The 18,238-nt window shown below is 42.4% G+C and overlaps 1 protein-coding gene across 3 annotated transcripts; it reads left to right on the forward strand.

Moving 5' to 3' along the window:
- Window positions 1-436: 436 nt before the first annotated feature.
- Window positions 437-18,038, forward strand: PLA2G12A (phospholipase A2 group XIIA). 3 transcript variants are annotated; one of them, XM_075998123.1, is made up of 5 exons: window positions 437-824; window positions 11,369-11,445; window positions 13,146-13,311; window positions 13,387-13,451; window positions 17,013-18,038. In XM_075998123.1, exons 1-5 carry the CDS (start codon window positions 617-619, stop codon window positions 17,058-17,060), a joined length of 564 nt encoding a protein of 187 aa, XP_075854238.1. In that variant the 5' UTR covers window positions 437-616; the 3' UTR covers window positions 17,061-18,038. The 3 variants fall into 3 exon arrangements, with proteins under 3 accessions (XP_075854238.1, XP_075854239.1, XP_075854237.1); XM_075998124.1 differs by lacking the exon at window positions 13,387-13,451 and having other exon boundaries at window positions 439-824; window positions 17,610-18,038; XM_075998122.1 differs by lacking the exon at window positions 13,387-13,451 and having other exon boundaries at window positions 443-824.
- The last annotated feature ends 200 nt before the right edge of the window (window positions 18,039-18,238 follow it).

Raw genomic sequence — 18,238 nt, forward strand, 5'->3', positions numbered from 1 at the left:
GTGAGGCCCCGGTCTCCAGCAGAATCGCGTTTCCCACCAGGAAACGCAGCTGCACCTGCGGCGGGCGAGGGAGTTAACTCCGCGGAGGTGTCCACACGCAGACAAGCGTGTCCCCCAGATGGCGGAGCCGGGCCGGGCGGGTCAGACTCGGCTACGGGGGCGGGGCCGGCTGTCCTCCACTCTCCCTGCACTGCTCCACCGCCCGCAGGGCTTTAAACAACCCGCGGCCCACTGCCGCCCGGACTGCTGTAAGCAGGCCCTGTAGAGACCCGGTCCGGGCCTGGGTATTTTCCAAGGCCGCTCCCGCGGGAGTTCTCACGAGAGCCAGGGAGCAGCGCCGGGAGGCGGGTCCGGGCGGCCACGTGGACGAGGAGGCCCCGCCCCGCGCCTCTGACGCGGCACGTTCCGCCGCAGGTACGCAGGCGCGCGGGTGGGCGGGGCCTCGGGGGCGGGCCCCAGGCGCGCGTCTCCGCCGCCGGGAGGCGGGCCTGTGAGGGCGGCGGGGCGCCGCGGCCGGGACGGAGGCGTGGAGCCCGCGGCGGCCGCTCAGCCCGGGACCGCGCAGCTGCCTAGGGCCCGGGAGCCGAGGAGCCCGGCGCGGCCCGGCGCTGCGCGGATGGCCCGGCTCCCGCGGGCCGCGCTCCCGCTCCTGCTGGCGCTGCTGGCCGCCGCCGTGGGGTGCCAGGAGCAGGCCCAGACGCCCGACTGGAGGGCCACGCTGAAGACCATCCGCAACGGCGTGCACAAGATAGACACGTACCTGAACGCCGCCCTGGACCTCCTGGGAGGCGAGGACGGGCTCTGCCAGTACAAGTGCAGCGACGGTGAGCGCGCCGGGGGGTCGCCAGGTGCGAGGTGACAGGTGCGGGCGGCCCTGGGCGGTGCCCACCGCCGGAGCCTCGCCGCTCGCGGGATGGAGCAGCCTGGTGGAAATTCGCACGGCCGTGGTTAGGACGCGAGAGGCCGGCCGCCTGTACCCGCCGTGCTGCTGTCGGTGCTTCCGAACTACCCTCCCCGCTTGCGCGAGGTTGCCGGAGAACTTACTGACGTGGGAATCGCGGGAACGGACTGGGACAGACTGGGTTTAGCTCTGTAGTTTCGCTCTTGTTAATTAGTTGGCTGCCAGTGCAAAGCAAACCGAGAATTGGTATTGGTTTCTTTTCCCCTGCAAAGCTACAGAAAATAAACGGCGACCTTTGTACAGACTTTCGGTGTACTCGAATGTTGAGAAAGAGTTGTGATAACTCTTCGAGAAAATAGTCTCTCAAGACCTGACAGTTTTCTTTCCTTGAATTATCAGTGACCCTTCGTCCTCCTTGTTGGTTAATATCAATATAATTGTGTCCATTTACTCTTTTCATGTCTCTTACACTTTGATTTTTGTTTGCATCTGAGAACTTGTGGCGGTGTGGATGCTAATACTCAATTTTTCGGGCAGAGGTGGTTCTTTTGAAGCACTTGACTTTATTTGAATGATTAAATATTTTAACTGTTCAGAAAAAGTTACTTGAGCTTCTGTTTGGAATTGAAAAATGTTAAGGTAGCACTTGAGAGATCATGTTTCCAGTAAGATTAGTGAAGGTCATGGGCTCATAAATGCTGGCAGCTGAAAATAGAAGGGAATCCAATGACTAATGGTAAAACCTGATTGTATGTGTAGGTGAACTTAATAGGAACCTGTGTCGTGTAAAATTGTGATGCCACCTGCTGCCTATAATTCCCAAAATAATTTCTAGTTTTATGTTAATAGAGGTAAAGAATGAGCGTTATCTTGTATGCTTAAACGTGCTGGGCAGGTGCTGAGACAGGTTTCATTGCTTCCTGAATTTATGCCCAAATGTGACCATCACTATGCATCCGGAAGGATGTTTTTGTCCTTATAGAGCTTGTTAGGAGGAATAAGTGAATAAGGATTCAGTCGTTGCCTTTCCCAAAGTAAATGTTATAGTTTTACTTAGTCATTCCCATTCGTTATACAAATGTTGTAGTCCAGACTACGTGTCAGATGTTCTAATTAGAGATTGAGTGTTGAACAAAACAGACAAAATCCCTGACCGTGGAGCTTATGTTCTTGTGGGGAGAGCCTGTCAGTAAACTAATAAACAAGCAAGATAAGGCACATGTGGAGTTGGTCTGGCACCTGCCAGTGCCTTGAGCACAGCAGAGCAGGGAAGATGGAAGCAGCTGTGTTGGAGGCGGTTTACCCCTCTAAATAGTTGCTCAGGAAAGGCCTAGGCAGAGGGACAGCAAGTGCAAAGGACCTGTGGAGAAAGACTAGTCAAGGATGCCTCAGGGTTTTGGCTTGAGGCACAGGAAGGATGCAGTTGCCATTTACAGAGACAGGGAAGACCTAGAAGGAATAGTCTTTGTCAATTTATTGTGAGTCCAGGGTTCTAGAGTTTATTTACATTTAAAATCCCTGAAATTGAATGGGTACGAGTCCTGTTACACCAGAAGTCTCCAACCTATGTGAGTTGTATAAATATTTCATTATATATTACAATTTAATAATAGACGTAAAGTGTACAATAAATGTAATGTGCTTGAATCTTCCCCAAACCATCCCCCAACCCTCCCCGGTCCGTGGAAAAATTATCTTCCATGAAAATGGTCTCTGGTGCCAAAAAGATTGGGGACTGATGTATTAAAAGACTATTTTAATCTTTCTTTTCACTGAATCTTTTTTTTATCTTCTACAAGGCTCTCAAAATTTGTCCTTTTGAGTCTCTATCATAAAAAACACAAATGAACTTGAGAATTTAAGAATTGATATATACTTCAGTGAAAATCCTTTCATGTCTTTCTGTCCAGTGGACATGTGGTTCCAAGTCACCATGCTGATAACTCCAACTCAATGAAAATTGCCTTTTTTTTTTTTTTTTGAGTTCTCACTCTGTTGCCCAGGCTAGAGTGAATGCCGTGGCGTCAGCCTAGCTTACGGCAACCTCAGACTCCTGGGCTCAAGCGATCCTCCTGCCTCAGCCTCCCGAGTAGCTGGGACTACAGGCATGCGCCACCATGACCGGCTAATTTTTTCTATATATATTTTTAATTGCCCAGCTTTCTATTTTTAGTAGACACGGTGTCTCGCTCTTGCTCAGGCTGGTTTCAAACTCCTGACCTTGAACGATCCTCACACCTTGGCCTCCCAGAGTGCTAGGATTATAGGCGTGAGCCACCTTGCCCAGCCGAAAATTGCTTTTTTAATTATTGTTACTTAAGAAGTCTCCCTGGAACAGTGATTCAGCCTTTCCTATTTTTGGAATGCAAGTGACCAAATCAAAACCAAATAGAAAAACCCCAAAGCTAGAGGAGCATGGTGATTAAGGAATGTTTTTTTTAGTTGTAAGAATGAAATAAGTGGCGCTCTAAAAAATAAAAGCTGGCCGGGCATGGTGGTTTACATCTATAATCCTAGCACTCTGGGAGGTCGAGACAGGAGGATTGCTTGAGGTCAGGAGTTTGAGACCAGCCTGAGCAAGAGCGAGACCCCGTCTCTATTGAAAAATAGAAAAATTAGCCAGGTGTGGTGATGCATGCCTGTAGTCTCTGCTACTGGGGAGGCTGAGGCAAGAGGATCCCTTGATCCTAGGAGTTTGAGGTTGCTGTGAGCTTGGCTGATGCCACAGCACTCTAGTCCAGGCAACAGAGTGAGACTCTGTCTCAAAAACAACAAAAAAAGTTAATGGTTGTGAGAGGTTGGTCAGATTAAAGGGCACAGACTTGTTATGTTCTGGTATCCTTGTTTTACCTAAGGGATGGGCATTATGGAGACTTACTCCCTTCATTTTTGGCTGTCTTCCCTTGGGTGAGAAAAAGGCTTTATTGAGAGTTAAGTAAAGTTATTTAGGGAAACAAATTTGATGGTTTCCATTTTTTTTTTTCTTCCTGACAGCTGAAAAAATTTAAGAAAGAAAACTTTCGCCATAAGTTCACCCAAGCTAGTATGAGAAAAAAGAAAAAAAAAAAAAAAAGAAAACTTTCAATTTCCTTTGAAAAACAGAAAAGAAAATTGGTTTATAAATGTTTTTAGAATTAAGAATAAGTTGTTATTCATTCAGTGATGTATGTTTTCACAGGATCCCTCTGGCTGTTGTGCTACATAAAGAGGGTCGGGCCGGGGGAGCAAGAATGGAAGCAGAGTGAGGCATGCAGGAGTCCAGATAAAAGATGGGAGTGGTTTTGTCCAGGTCGGTGGCATAAGAGGTAGTGAGGAGTGGTTGGATTTGAGGAAGAACCTAAGAGATTTGCCAATTGTGTGGAAGTAGGGTGTGAAGAGAGTTAAAAATGATTTCCAAGTTTGGCCTGAACAGTTGGAAGGGGGCGGAGTTGCCATTTACTGAAATGGGGCAGACCATGGAAAGGACAGTTTTTAGATATTAGGAATAATAATAGCATATTTGTATGCTTTTGAGAAGGATTCAGTAGAGAGTAGAAAACAGTGATGAGGGGAGGCATATTATTGGAGTCATATCCTTGGGTAAGAGAAAGGGATGGTTTCTAGTAAACAGAGAGGTTTACATGCCAAGAGCATACAGCATATCCCTGTGAATAGGAGCAAAGGTAGAGGATGTGGGCACAGATTCTGGTTAGTTGGGTGGATGTTCAAGTTCTGATTGCCTCAGCTTTCTCAGTGAAGTAGGAATCAAAGTCATCAGTTGAGAGAGAAGATGGAAATGGGGATGAAGATTTGAGGAAAGTGAATGGACTAGAAAAATAAAGTGGCATAAGGACCCTGTGGAGCTTGATGACCATGGATTTAAAGTCTCACGTGGTTGGGAATGCAGGTTTCCTCCACAGCATGGTGGTGAGATCACTGTGTGACCCAGCAGACTTCCCCTTATGCTTCTCGTCTGCGTCATACTCTTCCAGTGGAAAAAACCTGGTTGATTTGGAAGTATTTACATCAAATTGATAGAAAGAAAAGTCTTAATCCAGGAAAATCTTTAGATTTCAGCTGTCCATACAAATGATAAAACATAAAACAATTAAGACAAGGAGTTATTGCATAAGTCAAAAAGTAAATTAATGTATAGTCTTTCCATGCAGTTGTACACAGTGAATTTGGTTTCTTAAAAAAATTCTTCCTTCCTGTTGATGTGGTGAGGAAAAGAGAAAGAGAAAAATTTTAAAAAATAAAAAAATTCTTCTTATTTCATCTTTTTCTTAGTTTTCTGTATCTGCTTACAAACTTTAGAAGACTGTGGCCCCAATACATCATTGGGTTTTAGTTTGAGTCTGATTTGTTTCTTCTATTATTGAGTTTTTGTTTGCTTTGTAAAAACTGGCATCATTAAAAATGCTCATTTTTTTAAATGTCTAGCACCTTATAACACCATTTATAGCAAAAGTTAATATTAATACATTTGTAATTTTGGCATATGTTTCAACCTAATCTTTAATAAATAACTTTATATATAACTTGTTCAGAAATAATTGTTTCAATTTAAAGGTGAATTTATGTTTAAGGAAACTAGTTACTTCCAAGCTTCCATTTTTTTTTTCCTGTGAATAAGGAATATTTTAATTTCAGCATGGCATGTTTCCCATTTGTTATCATCTGGTAGGTGCCCACTGCGTGCAGGACATCTAGGTGAGCAGGACTCAGTCCCTGTCCTCAGAGAAACTAACGCTGTTAATTTGGTCAATAAATGCTAGAAAGAAAGGGGGCGCTATTTTACGTGGAGTAAGGGAAAGAAACTAAAAAACCAAACATACACAAACATTCCCCTTTTGCCAATTTCACCAGCATTTTTTTCATGGTGTTATTATCCAGTGTTTCATGTACAGTAGATATTGGGCTGATTTTAACAAACCTCTCTCCTTAAGACAGTTGCAAGCATTTGCCCTGTTTAAGACAGTAACTACATCCTCATGCCTCCAGTCTCACTTTTGCCAGTTGACTTTGTGCTCTGTTCGTTCCTCTTTATTTTCCTATAGTGGGTGTGTTTTCGCTTTTCCTAACTCCATTTGCTTCTGATCATTCTCCCATTCAAAGATGATTATCTCTGACGAAGTGAGAAAATACTTATATTTGTGCACACATGCATCACTATCATACATCATAATGTCAAGAATGTTTTTATCAACTTGAAATCAAGTCTATGGATTTAGATAAAATACAAAGGGAAGGAAAAATAGAAGTACTGCTGTTGAATGAACATTGAGGGGAATATCTTCCTAGTTAAAAAAAAAAGTAGATACTTGAGGCTATTAGAACCCACGTGCCTTTTAAAACTGGACCCGTATCAGTCGTTTCAGGGTGATGGTGTGCTACTTGTGGAAAACGGACAGGTGTCAGGAATCTGGAGACTGGCAGATGGGAGGGGGAATTACAAGGTTTCCAACAAGTTGGAAAAATAGAATATACAACATGTTACATTTTCAAATAATACCACTAATATGTTTTTCTTCTACCTCCAGTATCTTTTTAGGTTTTTATTGTTAAATTTAAAGCAATAAGACCAGTTGTCAACCTGAAAAATATATATTGCAAATACACTATTTTTGTTTTTAAAACACTCTATGGTGTATTTATTGTACTTTTTTTCAGACTAACAGTTCAAGACGTTGCTTAATGTGTATCTCTAGATAAGTTTCTGAACCTTTTAAATAGTTGATTATTAAGATCCCTGACAATAAGAGAGCTTTATGATGAAGCTTAAGGAATTAGAATGGGTTTCCCAAGAATAAAGTAGATCAGAGAAAGCCATAGATAAAAGTGTAGTCTTTCAGGCCGGGCGCCGTGGCTCACACCTGTAATCCTAGCACTCTGGGAGGCCAAGGCAAGAGAATCGCTCAAGGTCAGGAGTTCGAAACCAGCCTGAGCAAGAGCCAGACTCCGTCTCTACTAAAAATAGAAAGAAATTAATTGGCCAACTAAAAAATATATAGAAAAAATTAACTGGGCATGGTGGCGCATGCCTGCAGTCCCAGCTACTCAGGAGGCTGAGGCAGAGGATTGCTCGAGCCCAGGAGTTTGAGGTTGCTGTGAGCTAGGCTGATGCCACAGCACTCTAGCTTGGGCAACAGAGTGAGACTCTGTCTCAAAAAAAATAAAAATAAAAAGTGTAGTCTTTCATGACCTCTCCATGAGAGGTGTAGACTGGATACAACTTGGTTTAACCAGACAGCTGGTTGAGCTGTCTACCCTTTGGGGGTAGACATGAAGTTAATGACTTCATGGCTGCTTACAGAGAGCGCTCATCTGCAGCAGGGTGTTGCTGACCTCTGGCCTGATTAATATCTGTGTCTCAAGTTCATACTATCTGGGAGCAATAGGTAACACTGATTGAATAGGTCTAGATTTAAAAACTGCTGAACAGTCCTGAATGATGAACTAAAACTAACGAGATAGAATTTTACAATCTACTGTTTGTGGCTCAAAAGTTAAATTGCAAAAATGGTGAGCCTCTAGCAGTCGATCTTAAAAACAAGTTCATTTTAGAAAAAAGGCTGATGATTTTGTACTAGTGTCCAGTGTGTGTTAGCACTGAGATGCAGTTGAAACATATGCTAACTATCTTAGGCTGTGTTAGTATGAGTACTTTATCCAGCTCAAAAGGTAAAAAGGCCCATGATACTTAATGATTTCAGTTTGGGATGCCGCATTTTAAAAAGATGTGACAAACTAAAAGTGGTCAGTATTTGGAGGCTGATGAATGCTCATGAAACTTAAAAGACTGAAGCGTAAACAGCAGTACCAGTTTATTAATTTATAATGAGTATTATAACTGTCATGAGGATTGGCTTTCCAACTCTTCTCTTCATTATTCATTCATCTATTCATTCATCAATAAATATTTATCACAAACCTAACCATATACCACACACTGTTCTAGGCATTGGGAATACAAAACAGACAAAAATTCCTGCTCTCAAGGAGTTTATATTTTAGGATAAGGAGACAGATAATACAATAAGTAGATTAGTGATATAGTATGTTAGAATGTCTTATGTGTTACAAGTGGTATGGTTCTGAAGTGGTGAATGTCTTAGTCTATTTGGGCTGCTCTAACAAAATGCCATAAACTAGGTGGCTCATAAGCAACAGAAATTTATTTGTCATAGCTCTAGAGGCTGGGAAGTCCAAGGTCAAGAAGCCGGCAGATTCACTGTCTGGCGAGGGCCTACTTCCTGGTTCAGTGAGGGTACTTCTAGCTGTTTCCTCACATGGTGAAAGGGGCAGGACAGCTTTCTCTGGCCTCTTTTGTAAAGAGACGAATTCAGACCCTGAGGGCTCTCCCCTTTTACCTAATCACTTCCCTATGGTCCCACCTCCTATTAGCACCATATTTCTGATTAGTTTTCAACCTGTGAGTTTTGGGGTAACACAAACATTCAGACCATAGCAGTGAGAGAGAAACTGTGTAGATCTCTGGAGAAAGAGCATCTAAGTAGAGGAACAGCAGGTTCAAAGGCCCCAAGACAGGAGCAGACCTGGAGTGTCTGTGGAACAGCAAAGAGGTCAGATATGATGGAATGAAGTGAGGAAGAAAGGGAGAGAACAGCAAGGAGATGGGGTTAGCGAAATCATGGAAAGACCAGATTATACAGGCTTTACGGACTTTGGATTTTATTCTTTATAAGATGAGAAGACATTGGAGGGGTTTTGAGCAGAAGAAAGACTTGATCTAATATATATTTTAATAAGATCACTTAGGTTCAGTGTTGGGATTGAACTATGCTGGGGGTATGGGGTGGGGGAAGCAAAGCAGGGAGTAGCTGGGAGTTTACAGCAGTAATCCGTGGTGGCTTGGAGCAGGGAGGTGGTAGTGGAGGTGGTAAGAAGTGGTTAGATTCTGAGTGTTTTGAAGGTAGAATCAACAGCATCTGCTGTTGCATTGAATGTGAGGGGTAAGAACATCAGGGACAAGAATGATTAACATATTTTTCACTGAGCATCTGGAAGGATGGAGTTACTGAGAAGAGGGAACTGTGGGTGGAGCAGCTTGGGGATAAATGTCAGGAGGGACATCTTAAGTTTGAGGTGTCCATTAGCCATCCAACAGGTTAGTATATCCTTCCTCTGTAGGCCCTTGTAAATATTAATAGGAAGCCAGATCATAAGCTGTGTTCTTAGGAATGAGGGACTAAAAGCAGGAGGTAAGAGTTGAAGGATGACAGAACTCATCTGTGATAGCCTGAGGCACGTACCTTTGTCTCCCAGGGCCCAGAAACGGCCCCTCATCTTGGACAGTGCAGGAGAAACAAGACCAGGTTCTGTCATTGGTCTCCTCTTTTCTAGACTCCTCTTAACCATCCCTTTGGTGCACATTGTTCCTTCAGAATCAGTGGAGGAGGCTATAACTTTATATTTTCACGAGGTTATCCTCTCTTAGGTTATACTTGGTCACCTCAGTTGAGCATGGTACTTCTTTGCAACTCAAACCATTTTTCAAGTGTTACTTTGAGTTACTTATTTTGATGGCTGATTACTGTAAGAGTTGCTTCCCACCACCCCTTTGCTTTACTTCTGGAGGGTAACTTTTTTTTTTTTTTTGAGACAGAGTCTTGCTTTGTTTCCCAGGCTAGAGTGAGTGCCGTGGCGTCAGCCTAGCTCACAGAAACCTCAGACTCCTGGGCTCAAGCAATCCTCCTGCCTCAGCCTCCCGAGTAGCTGGGACTACAGGCATGCGCCACCATGCCCGGTTAATCTTTTCTATATATATTAGTTGGCCAATTAATTTCTTTCTATTTATAGTAGAGACGGGGTCTCGCTCTTGCTCAGGCTGGTTTCGAACTCCTGGCCTCGAGCAATCCGCCCACCTCGGCCTCCCAGAGTGCTAGGGTTACAGGCATGAGCTACCGCGCCTGGCCTGGAGGGTAACCTTATATTTATTTAAGTCTCCTAGCAATAATGTTAGTTGAATGAAATTTGGTGGAATACTTTGTGTCTCTCCTGTGTATCCAGCTGTGGCATGGTATTTGGAAACTATGCCATGTCTTATGGCTGAAATAATGGGATATTTCATTTTAGAAGTAAAGATAAATTGTGGCCCCTAACATATGTAAGTATTATCGTGTAAAATAGGGTTGGCTTATTTTTATGTTTTCCCCAAGGACCAGAGGATTGCTTACAGGTGAAATTTACCAGAAGGCAGAAGAAAGAATGTCTTAACAATTGATACCATTCCACAGTGGAATGAGTTATTTCTTGATGTAGGAGGATTGTGGGAAACATTCAAAGTGACAGTAGGTAACTGTCATTATGTTGAAGTAAAATAATTTCTATATAGGCATACCTCGTTTTAATGCATTTTGCCTTAAAGCACTTAAAATACACTTTTTAAAAAAACAAATTGAAGGTTTGTAGCAACCTTTGATGGAGCCAGGTCTGTTCGTACCGTTTTCCCAACAGCACGTGCTCACTTTGTGTCTCTGTGTCACCATTTTTTTAGCAATAAAGTGCTCTTAAGTATGTACATTGTGTTTTTGGACATAATGTTGTTGCACCCGTAATAGATTACAGTATATGCACTGAGAAGCCAAAAAATTTGTGACTCGCTTTATTGCGATACTCTCTTTATTGCAATGGTCTGGAACTGAACCCGTGTTATCTCCAGGGTATGTTTGTATTAAATTAGGTGAGGTATTTCTGCAATACCCTCCAAAAGTTAACACTGCTCTGATAACATCATCTTTTTTCTAGTTGCGGAAGCATTGGTGCTGCTAGGCAGTGTCGGTGTAGCTGGAGGCCTGTGGTCAGCGGCACCCTCTGACCTTTTCCTTAGCTGGCAAGGGTGTAGTGCCTTTGTGAAGTGATCGACTAGAGTTGGGGGAGCAAAACCTGTGGTATTGTAATGGCATTAAGATTATTTGATCACCAGATGACCTGGTCTTCCTTAGCCTTAGGTTCTAGCTGAGTAAATTCGTTAGTTAATGGTTATTGAGTTTTGTGTGCAATGGAGTGTTTGCTGAAGATTAGAAAAACACAGTTCTTACTCTATAGCTTTTAACCTAAAAAAGTATGTGTTAGAATATACAAGAAAACGGGGTCAATTTATCTTTCATACATATGGAAATCTCTAGAAGCCCAGGATAAGCTTTTGTATGTTTTGTATGCCATAGGCTTAAAAATAATTACATTAAAAAATAATAATTACATTTTATGAACTGCCATATATGTGTATATGTATATATGTGCACATTTGTATATATTCCACATTCTTCACCACAGGAGAAATAAAAACAATTAGGTAGACAAATTAGCATTCTTAATGATCATCAGAATAAAGACATTCTTTATGTCAGCATCCAAATAAATAGTATTTCCAAGGCTAGTCTAACATATCATGGACCTGTTTGATTATGTGTTTTATTTCTATCATATTTGAAAATTAATTTTGGTACCATTTATATCTTATAGGATCTAAGCCTTTCCCACGTTATGGTTATAAACCCTCCCCGCCGAATGGATGTGGCTCTCCACTGTTTGGTGTTCATGTAAATATTATTTTTTATTTGATGTTTTATTTGATAGGCCATGTAGTACTTTTGATAATATAAGACTATCAGTGTATTCTCAGGCTCACAAATAATTAGCCTGGTGTAATAGTGATTAGGTTTATTTACATTCTTTTATGCTAAAAATTTATTAATAGTAACTCCTAACAAAACTAAATGGAGTAAAATTAATGTTTTATTTTTGAGTCTCGTAGTTGTTAATACCACTTAAATGATATTTCCTAATCTTGCAAACACGGTTTAAAAGTTTGGAGCACTGAATACTACCGAGGGGGAAATGCATGCATAAAGCATGTTTTCTCCGGCGAAGCAAGGCTAAGTGGGATAGTGGTGGTTGTGGGGAGACTGGATCCCAGCCACGCATCATGGGAAAAGTGTTTGTCAGAGTGAGTCCTAGACACAAGGGTTTCGTGTATAAAGATATTTAAACGAATTAAAGATAAGTTATAGATTCAGAGTAATGCTATCTTTGGGGAATGGATAAATACTTGAAGATTAAAAAAAAAATTTGAGTTTCAGGAGCTTAAAAATTTTCTGTGACATTTCACATAAAGTATTTGGGGCAAGAGGGGCACAAAATACTATGAATATCTTAAAATCATACTTATTGACTGAGCCCCTAGAGAAATCTTTTAATGCCCTTAGCCTTATCTTTCTGTTTTTTGTTTTCTTTTTTTTTCTTTCTTTCTTTTTTTGGAGACAGGATCTCACTCTGTTGCCCAGGCTAGAGTGCAGTGGTATCATCATAGTTCATTGTAACCTCAAACTCCCAAGCTTAAGCAATCCTCTTGCCTCAGCCTCCTGAGTAGCTGGGACTACAGGCGTGCACCATAGAAAAAAATTTTTTTCTATTTTTTGTAGAGACGGGGGTCTCACTATATTGCTCATGACGGTCCCAGGTTGCAAACTCCTGGCCTCAAGCAATCTTCCCACATTGGCCTCCCAAAGTGCTAGGATTATAGGCGTTAGCTACCATGCCTGGCCTCTTCCTGGTTTTTTTTGGGTTTTTTTTCCCGCTTTTTTTTTTTTTTTTTTTTTTTTTGAGACAGAGTCATGCTTTGTTGCCCAGGCTAGAGTGAGTGCCACGGCGTCAGCCTAGCTCACAGCAACCTCAAACTCCTGGGCTCAAGCGATCCTGCTGCCTCAGCCTCCCAAGTAGCTGGGACTACAGGCATGTGCCACCATGCCCGGCTAATTTTTCCTATATCTATCAGTTGGCCAATTAATTTCTTTCTATTTATAGTAGAGACGGGGTCTCGCTCTTGCTCAGGTTGGTTTCTAACTCCTGACCTCGAGTAATTTGCCCGCCTCGGCCTCCCAGAGTGCTGGGGGATCACAGGCATGAGCCACCGCGACCGGCCTCTCTTCCTGTTTTTAAAACTACATTTTTTTGTGTTTTGGACAATTGGAGGTTGTAGTTGTTACTGGGAGATAACTCCATATTCTCCCATTGCAGAAGAGGGAGAAGTGAGGCATGGTTGAGACAAAGTAACATGGGTGGGTGTGGACAAGCGTAATGAGGAGATTTATAACATGGAAAACATTTGTGGGCAGAAATGGATTTGGGAATTATCTATACAGCAGTCATTGTCATTTTTATTAAGTCTGTTTGAATGCAGTATTTCAACAGAGGAATTTTGCGTTTCATTGACAATAATCCATCCACATGCTTCTTGCAGCTGAACATCGGTATCCCTTCCCTGACAAAGTGCTGCAACCAACATGACAGGTGCTATGAGACCTGTGGCAAAAGCAAGAATGACTGTGATGAGGAGTTCCAGTATTGCCTGTCCAAGATCTGCCGGGACGTGCAGAAAACGCTGGGACTAGCTCAGCACGTTCAGGGTAAGGATGATCTGGTGGGCTGGGATGAGTATACGCCTCTAAAAGTCTTACTGAATGCTTTATATTGTAGCGTAGGGTTCACCTGTAGAAATCTTCCACATATATTATCTGTCGTGACACAGACTCTTCAGTTTTCTGAGGTGAGTAGTTGGTTTTGTAATCTAAAATGGTTTATAGTCACAGAAGCAAAAAGTGTTAGGAAACCTTGGGAGGAGAATGAGGCAGAGAAGAATTCATCCACTTTGTGCCCTGAAGTACATCTCTAATCATCCAGAGCCTAAAGTCTGAAACTCTGAATCCAGCTGTCTTAGTGCATTTGGCCTGTTAGAACAAGCTACCGCGGACAGGGTGGCTTACAAACAACCGAAATTCATCCTTACCATTCTGGAGGCCGAGAAGAACAAAATCAAGGCACCAGTAGATTAGTTGTCTGATGAGCACCCACCTCCTGGTTCATAAATAGCACCTTCTAGCTGTGTCTCCACATGGCCAAAGGGACTAGGCAACTCTCTGGGTCCTCTTTTATAAGGGCACTAATCCTATTCAGGCAGGTGCCACCCTCATCACCTTAATCACCTCCCAAAGTCCACACTTCCTAATTTCATCACCTTGGAAGTTAGAATTTCAACATATGAATTTTGGAAGAATGCAAACATTCAAACCGTAACACCGGTGAATTTAAGAGTATACCACAGCCAGGTGTGGTGGCTCACACCTGTAATCCTAGCACTTTGGGAGGCTGAGGCAAGGATTGCTTGAAGCCAGGAGTTTGAGACTAACCTGAGCACAAGCAAGACCCCATCTCTATAAAAAATAGCAAAATTAGCTGGGCGTGGCATGTGCCTATAGTCCCAGCTACTCGGGAGGCTGAGGCAGGAGGATCACTTGAGCCGGGAGTTTGAGGTTGCAGTGAGCTAGGATGGTGCCCACTGCACTATAGCCACAGGCAACAGAGCAAAACCTTGTCTCCAAAAAAAGAAAAATATGTATAGCACGCTGGATTTGCAGTAGGAAGTTCTAGAAAATTTGTTTTAACTCTGTCTCTTCCTATGTATCTGTTGAGAAAGTCCCCCAAACCATGCCCAGGCTCAGCAATTCACTAGGAGAACTCAAAGGACTCATCATATAGTTGTGCTCATTGCTATAATTTATTATGTGAAGGGGTACAAAGCAAAATCAGCAAAGAAAAAAGGCCTGTTGGTGTCCTCATTTTTTAATTGGAGAGGATAATACTCCCCTTACAGACTTGTCATAAGGGTGAAATGAAATATTTGTGGAATTACAAATCATTATTTAAATACTAGTAGTTATAAGATTTCTCTGCTGTCAAGGCAAAGAACGTGCCATACACCAAAATCAGAAAAGGGAGGGAGTGGGAAAGAGAAAGGAAGGAAACTGATGATTTTTTTATGCACTTAAGATACTGTGCTAGCCGGGCGTGGTGGCTCACGCCTGTAATCCTAGCACTTTGGGAGGCCGAGGCGGGAGGATTGCTCAAGGTCAGGAGTTCGAAACCAGCCTGAGCGAGACCCCGTCTCTACCAAAAATAGAAATAAATTAATTGACCAACTAAAAATATATATACAAAAAAAAAATTAGCCGGGCATGGTGGCGCATGCCTGTAGTCCCAGCTACTCGGGAGGCTGAGGCAGTAGGATCGCTGAGCCCCAGAGATTGAGGTTGCTGTGAGCCAGGCTGACGCCACGGCACTCACTCTAGCCTGGGCAACAAAGCGAGACTCTGTCTCAAAAAAAAAAAAAAAAAAAAAAAAAAAAAAGATACTGTGCTAGATACTTTATCATGTTTTCATCTAATGCTCACAAAAACCCCAGAGAGGTAGGTAGTGTTACCCTCATTGTTTAAGGAAGGAAACCGAGGTTCAGAAAGAAGTAACTTGCCTTAAGTTAGCCTTGAGATTATCTATGCCTAAAACCTGTGTCTACTACAGTATTCTCCAGATAGTCTCAGGTTATAGATGTGATTCTAATTCCCTAACTGTAACTGTCGGGGAAGAAATCTCTGCTGCAGGTGAAGCTTGACTTCATAGCTCTGCACCCTTTGCGGCTGTTGGCTAAGGTAGACTATTAAGAGCTGTACACCTGGCACGTGGCTGGATGTCTGTCCTGTTTTCTGACCTAAGGAGCACACGAAACCAGTTTCCTTGCAGTCTCCCATTCAACAGTGACAGCCGCTGCACCTCTGTGGCTGGTTTTCCTTCCTGGCACAGTCTTTTGGAGAACTTTGAAAATGTTAAGATTTTGTAATGAAAACTTTCTTAATATGAGTATTTGAAACTGAAAATAACTGGACAACTAAAAGCCACTTTGTGCTATATCTCTGTAAGTATATAACATGTTAAGATAATCTCACCTAGGTATTTCAGGTTTCTTAGAATATGAAAAGTAAATCAATTACCTTTCTTATGGTCTTAAAATTTTAAATCCTACCAGGGTAAAAACGCTTTTGATTCCTGTGCTGCCCCATTTCCAAGCCAAATTTGGATATTGGTCAAAGAAAGAGACTGGGTTCCATTTATGTTAAGCATCTTAAATGATGTGTGATCAGTTCTTAGAAGCTGTTGGCAATAATGAAATGTTCCGAGGCATCTTTTTCTTTCATTTTTTTTTTTGAGACAGAGTCTTACTCTGTCAACCGAGCTAGAATGCCGTGGCATCAGCCTAGCTCACAGCAACCTCAAACGCCTGGGCTCAAGCAATCCTTCTGCCTCAGCCTCCCGAGTAGCTGGGACTATAGGTATGCACCACCACGCCTGGCTAATTTTTTTCTACATATTTTTGTTGTCCAGCTACTTTCTATTTTTAGTAGAGACGGGGTCTCACTCTTGCTAAGGCTGGTCTCAAACTCCTGAGCTCAAACCATCTGCCTGCCTTGGCCTCCCAGAGTGCTAGGATTACAGGCATGAGCTACCTCGCCTGGCCCTGAGGTTTCTATTTTTAAACTTTATTTTTTTTTGCCCTAAAACAACTTTCCTCAAAATGCAAATGTAAGGGTGTGATTGAGCATCTGTCACTGATTATATTTTTCAGGTAAAAGGAAAGTTAACACTGATTAGTTAATCAGTACTATTGATAAAGACTATTTGTCTAGAATAAACAATTGAGTTGAACAGTTGAGTACAAACAAAATGTGAGAGGCCAGTCACGGTGGCTCACGCCTGTAATCCTAGCACTGTGGGAGGCCGAGGCAGGCGGATTGCTCAAGGTCAGGAGTTCAAAACCAGCCTGAACAAGAGTGAGACCCCGTCTCTACTATAAATAGAAAGAAATTAATCGGCCAACTAAAAATATATAGAAAAAATTAGCCAGGCATGGTGGCGCATGCTTGTAGTCCCAGCTACTCGGGAGGCTGAGGCAGGAGGATTGTTTGAGCTCAGGAGATTGAGCTTGCTGTGAGCTAGGCTGATGCCACAGTGCTCTAGCCGGGGCAACAGAGTGAGACTCTGTCTCAAAAAAAAAAATATATATATATATATATGTATATATATATATGAGATAAATGGTAAAGAGATGAAAACTGGAAGTCTGCGTATGTATGTGCCACTGGTTCGTGAGAGTTTGGGGCGATGGTCACGTAAGGTAAGTTTGTGTGCTCGCTGGGCTCTGCTGCAGCATGTCACACAGGCGGAAAGGGAGTGGCGCTTTGCAGCTGCCCAACAGTGACGGCGTCTTCCTACTTTGCAGCATGTGAGAAAACGGTGGAGCTGCTGTTCGACAGCGTCATACATTTAGGCTGCAAACCGTACCTGGACGGTCAGCGAGCCGCATGCAGGTGTCGGCACGAAGAAAAGACTGATCTTTAGGGTACTGACAGCTGACAGAGGAGGATGGAAGAACACAACCTTTGACAAAGAACTAATGTTTTTACAGGATAAAGCTATCTTATTTTGTGAGAAGACTAAGCCCTTACAAGAGTTTATATTTTGATGTTAAAACCCCAAAGGGAAACGACAGGGGAAGCAGCGAGGAGGGCACGTCCACCTGCTCTTCCTGGCGGTGGTGCTTGCTGGGCCACGCTGTCCAGACAAGGGTGTGATAAGGGAAGAACTTTTAAAAAGAAGAATATATTACTCAATTTTCACAACTATATTTACAAAAAAGAAATCAAATATAAAATTCGTTATAAGGTCTGTTCAACATTATTTGGAAATATGGGAGATTCTTTATATTAATAGAAGTATTATTTGTTTACTAGGAAATTTTTAAATGTACATTTATACCTGAAAAGAACTGAATTTATTTTTTCTCTATTTTAATTACACATAATTTGTTTCTCTTTAGCCCATGGAGCATATAGATGAGTCACACATCTATGAGAACTAGTTACAAGGACAAGGTTTCCGTGTCTGTTTCTCTTGTAAAGTTGGAACAGTCATCTGGTTTCCTTGCAGGGAGCAAACCCAGGATATCTAAGTGTTACGTAGTATGCGTGGAAGACGCTGTGAACAAGATTCGAACCATAGCCACTTCCGTTTTATGAACCACTCGTGTGACAAATGTCATCTTTTGCTGCTATATAACCTTTGCCTTACTTGGAGAAAAGATGGATTTAATGAAACAAATGGAAAGTTTAACACAACACATCAGGGCACTATTTGCTCTTATGCTTATTCCCTAGCGCTTGTTCCCCATGGTAGATTCTGGGATATTTTTTAAATACTGTAACTTTTACTAATTGTGGTGTTAATAAAGATTATTCTTGATACTGTTTTTTTCAAGTCTTCAAATGTGGAGTCCAAGGGATGGAAAAGGTAAGGATACAAGTAACTCTTTTATAGAGCTCTTATTTACATGGAAAATTATTAACAGATGTATAAGAGAAAATCCCAGAAAACTTCCTTCTCTGTGAAAATGTGTATGGATGTTGAAAACTCTGCAACCTCTTGGAATGCCCGGCTGTGTTCCCACAT

Source organism: Microcebus murinus, chromosome 27 (assembly GCF_040939455.1).
Source record: "Microcebus murinus isolate Inina chromosome 27, M.murinus_Inina_mat1.0, whole genome shotgun sequence".
Taxonomy (NCBI): Eukaryota; Metazoa; Chordata; class Mammalia; order Primates; family Cheirogaleidae; genus Microcebus; species Microcebus murinus.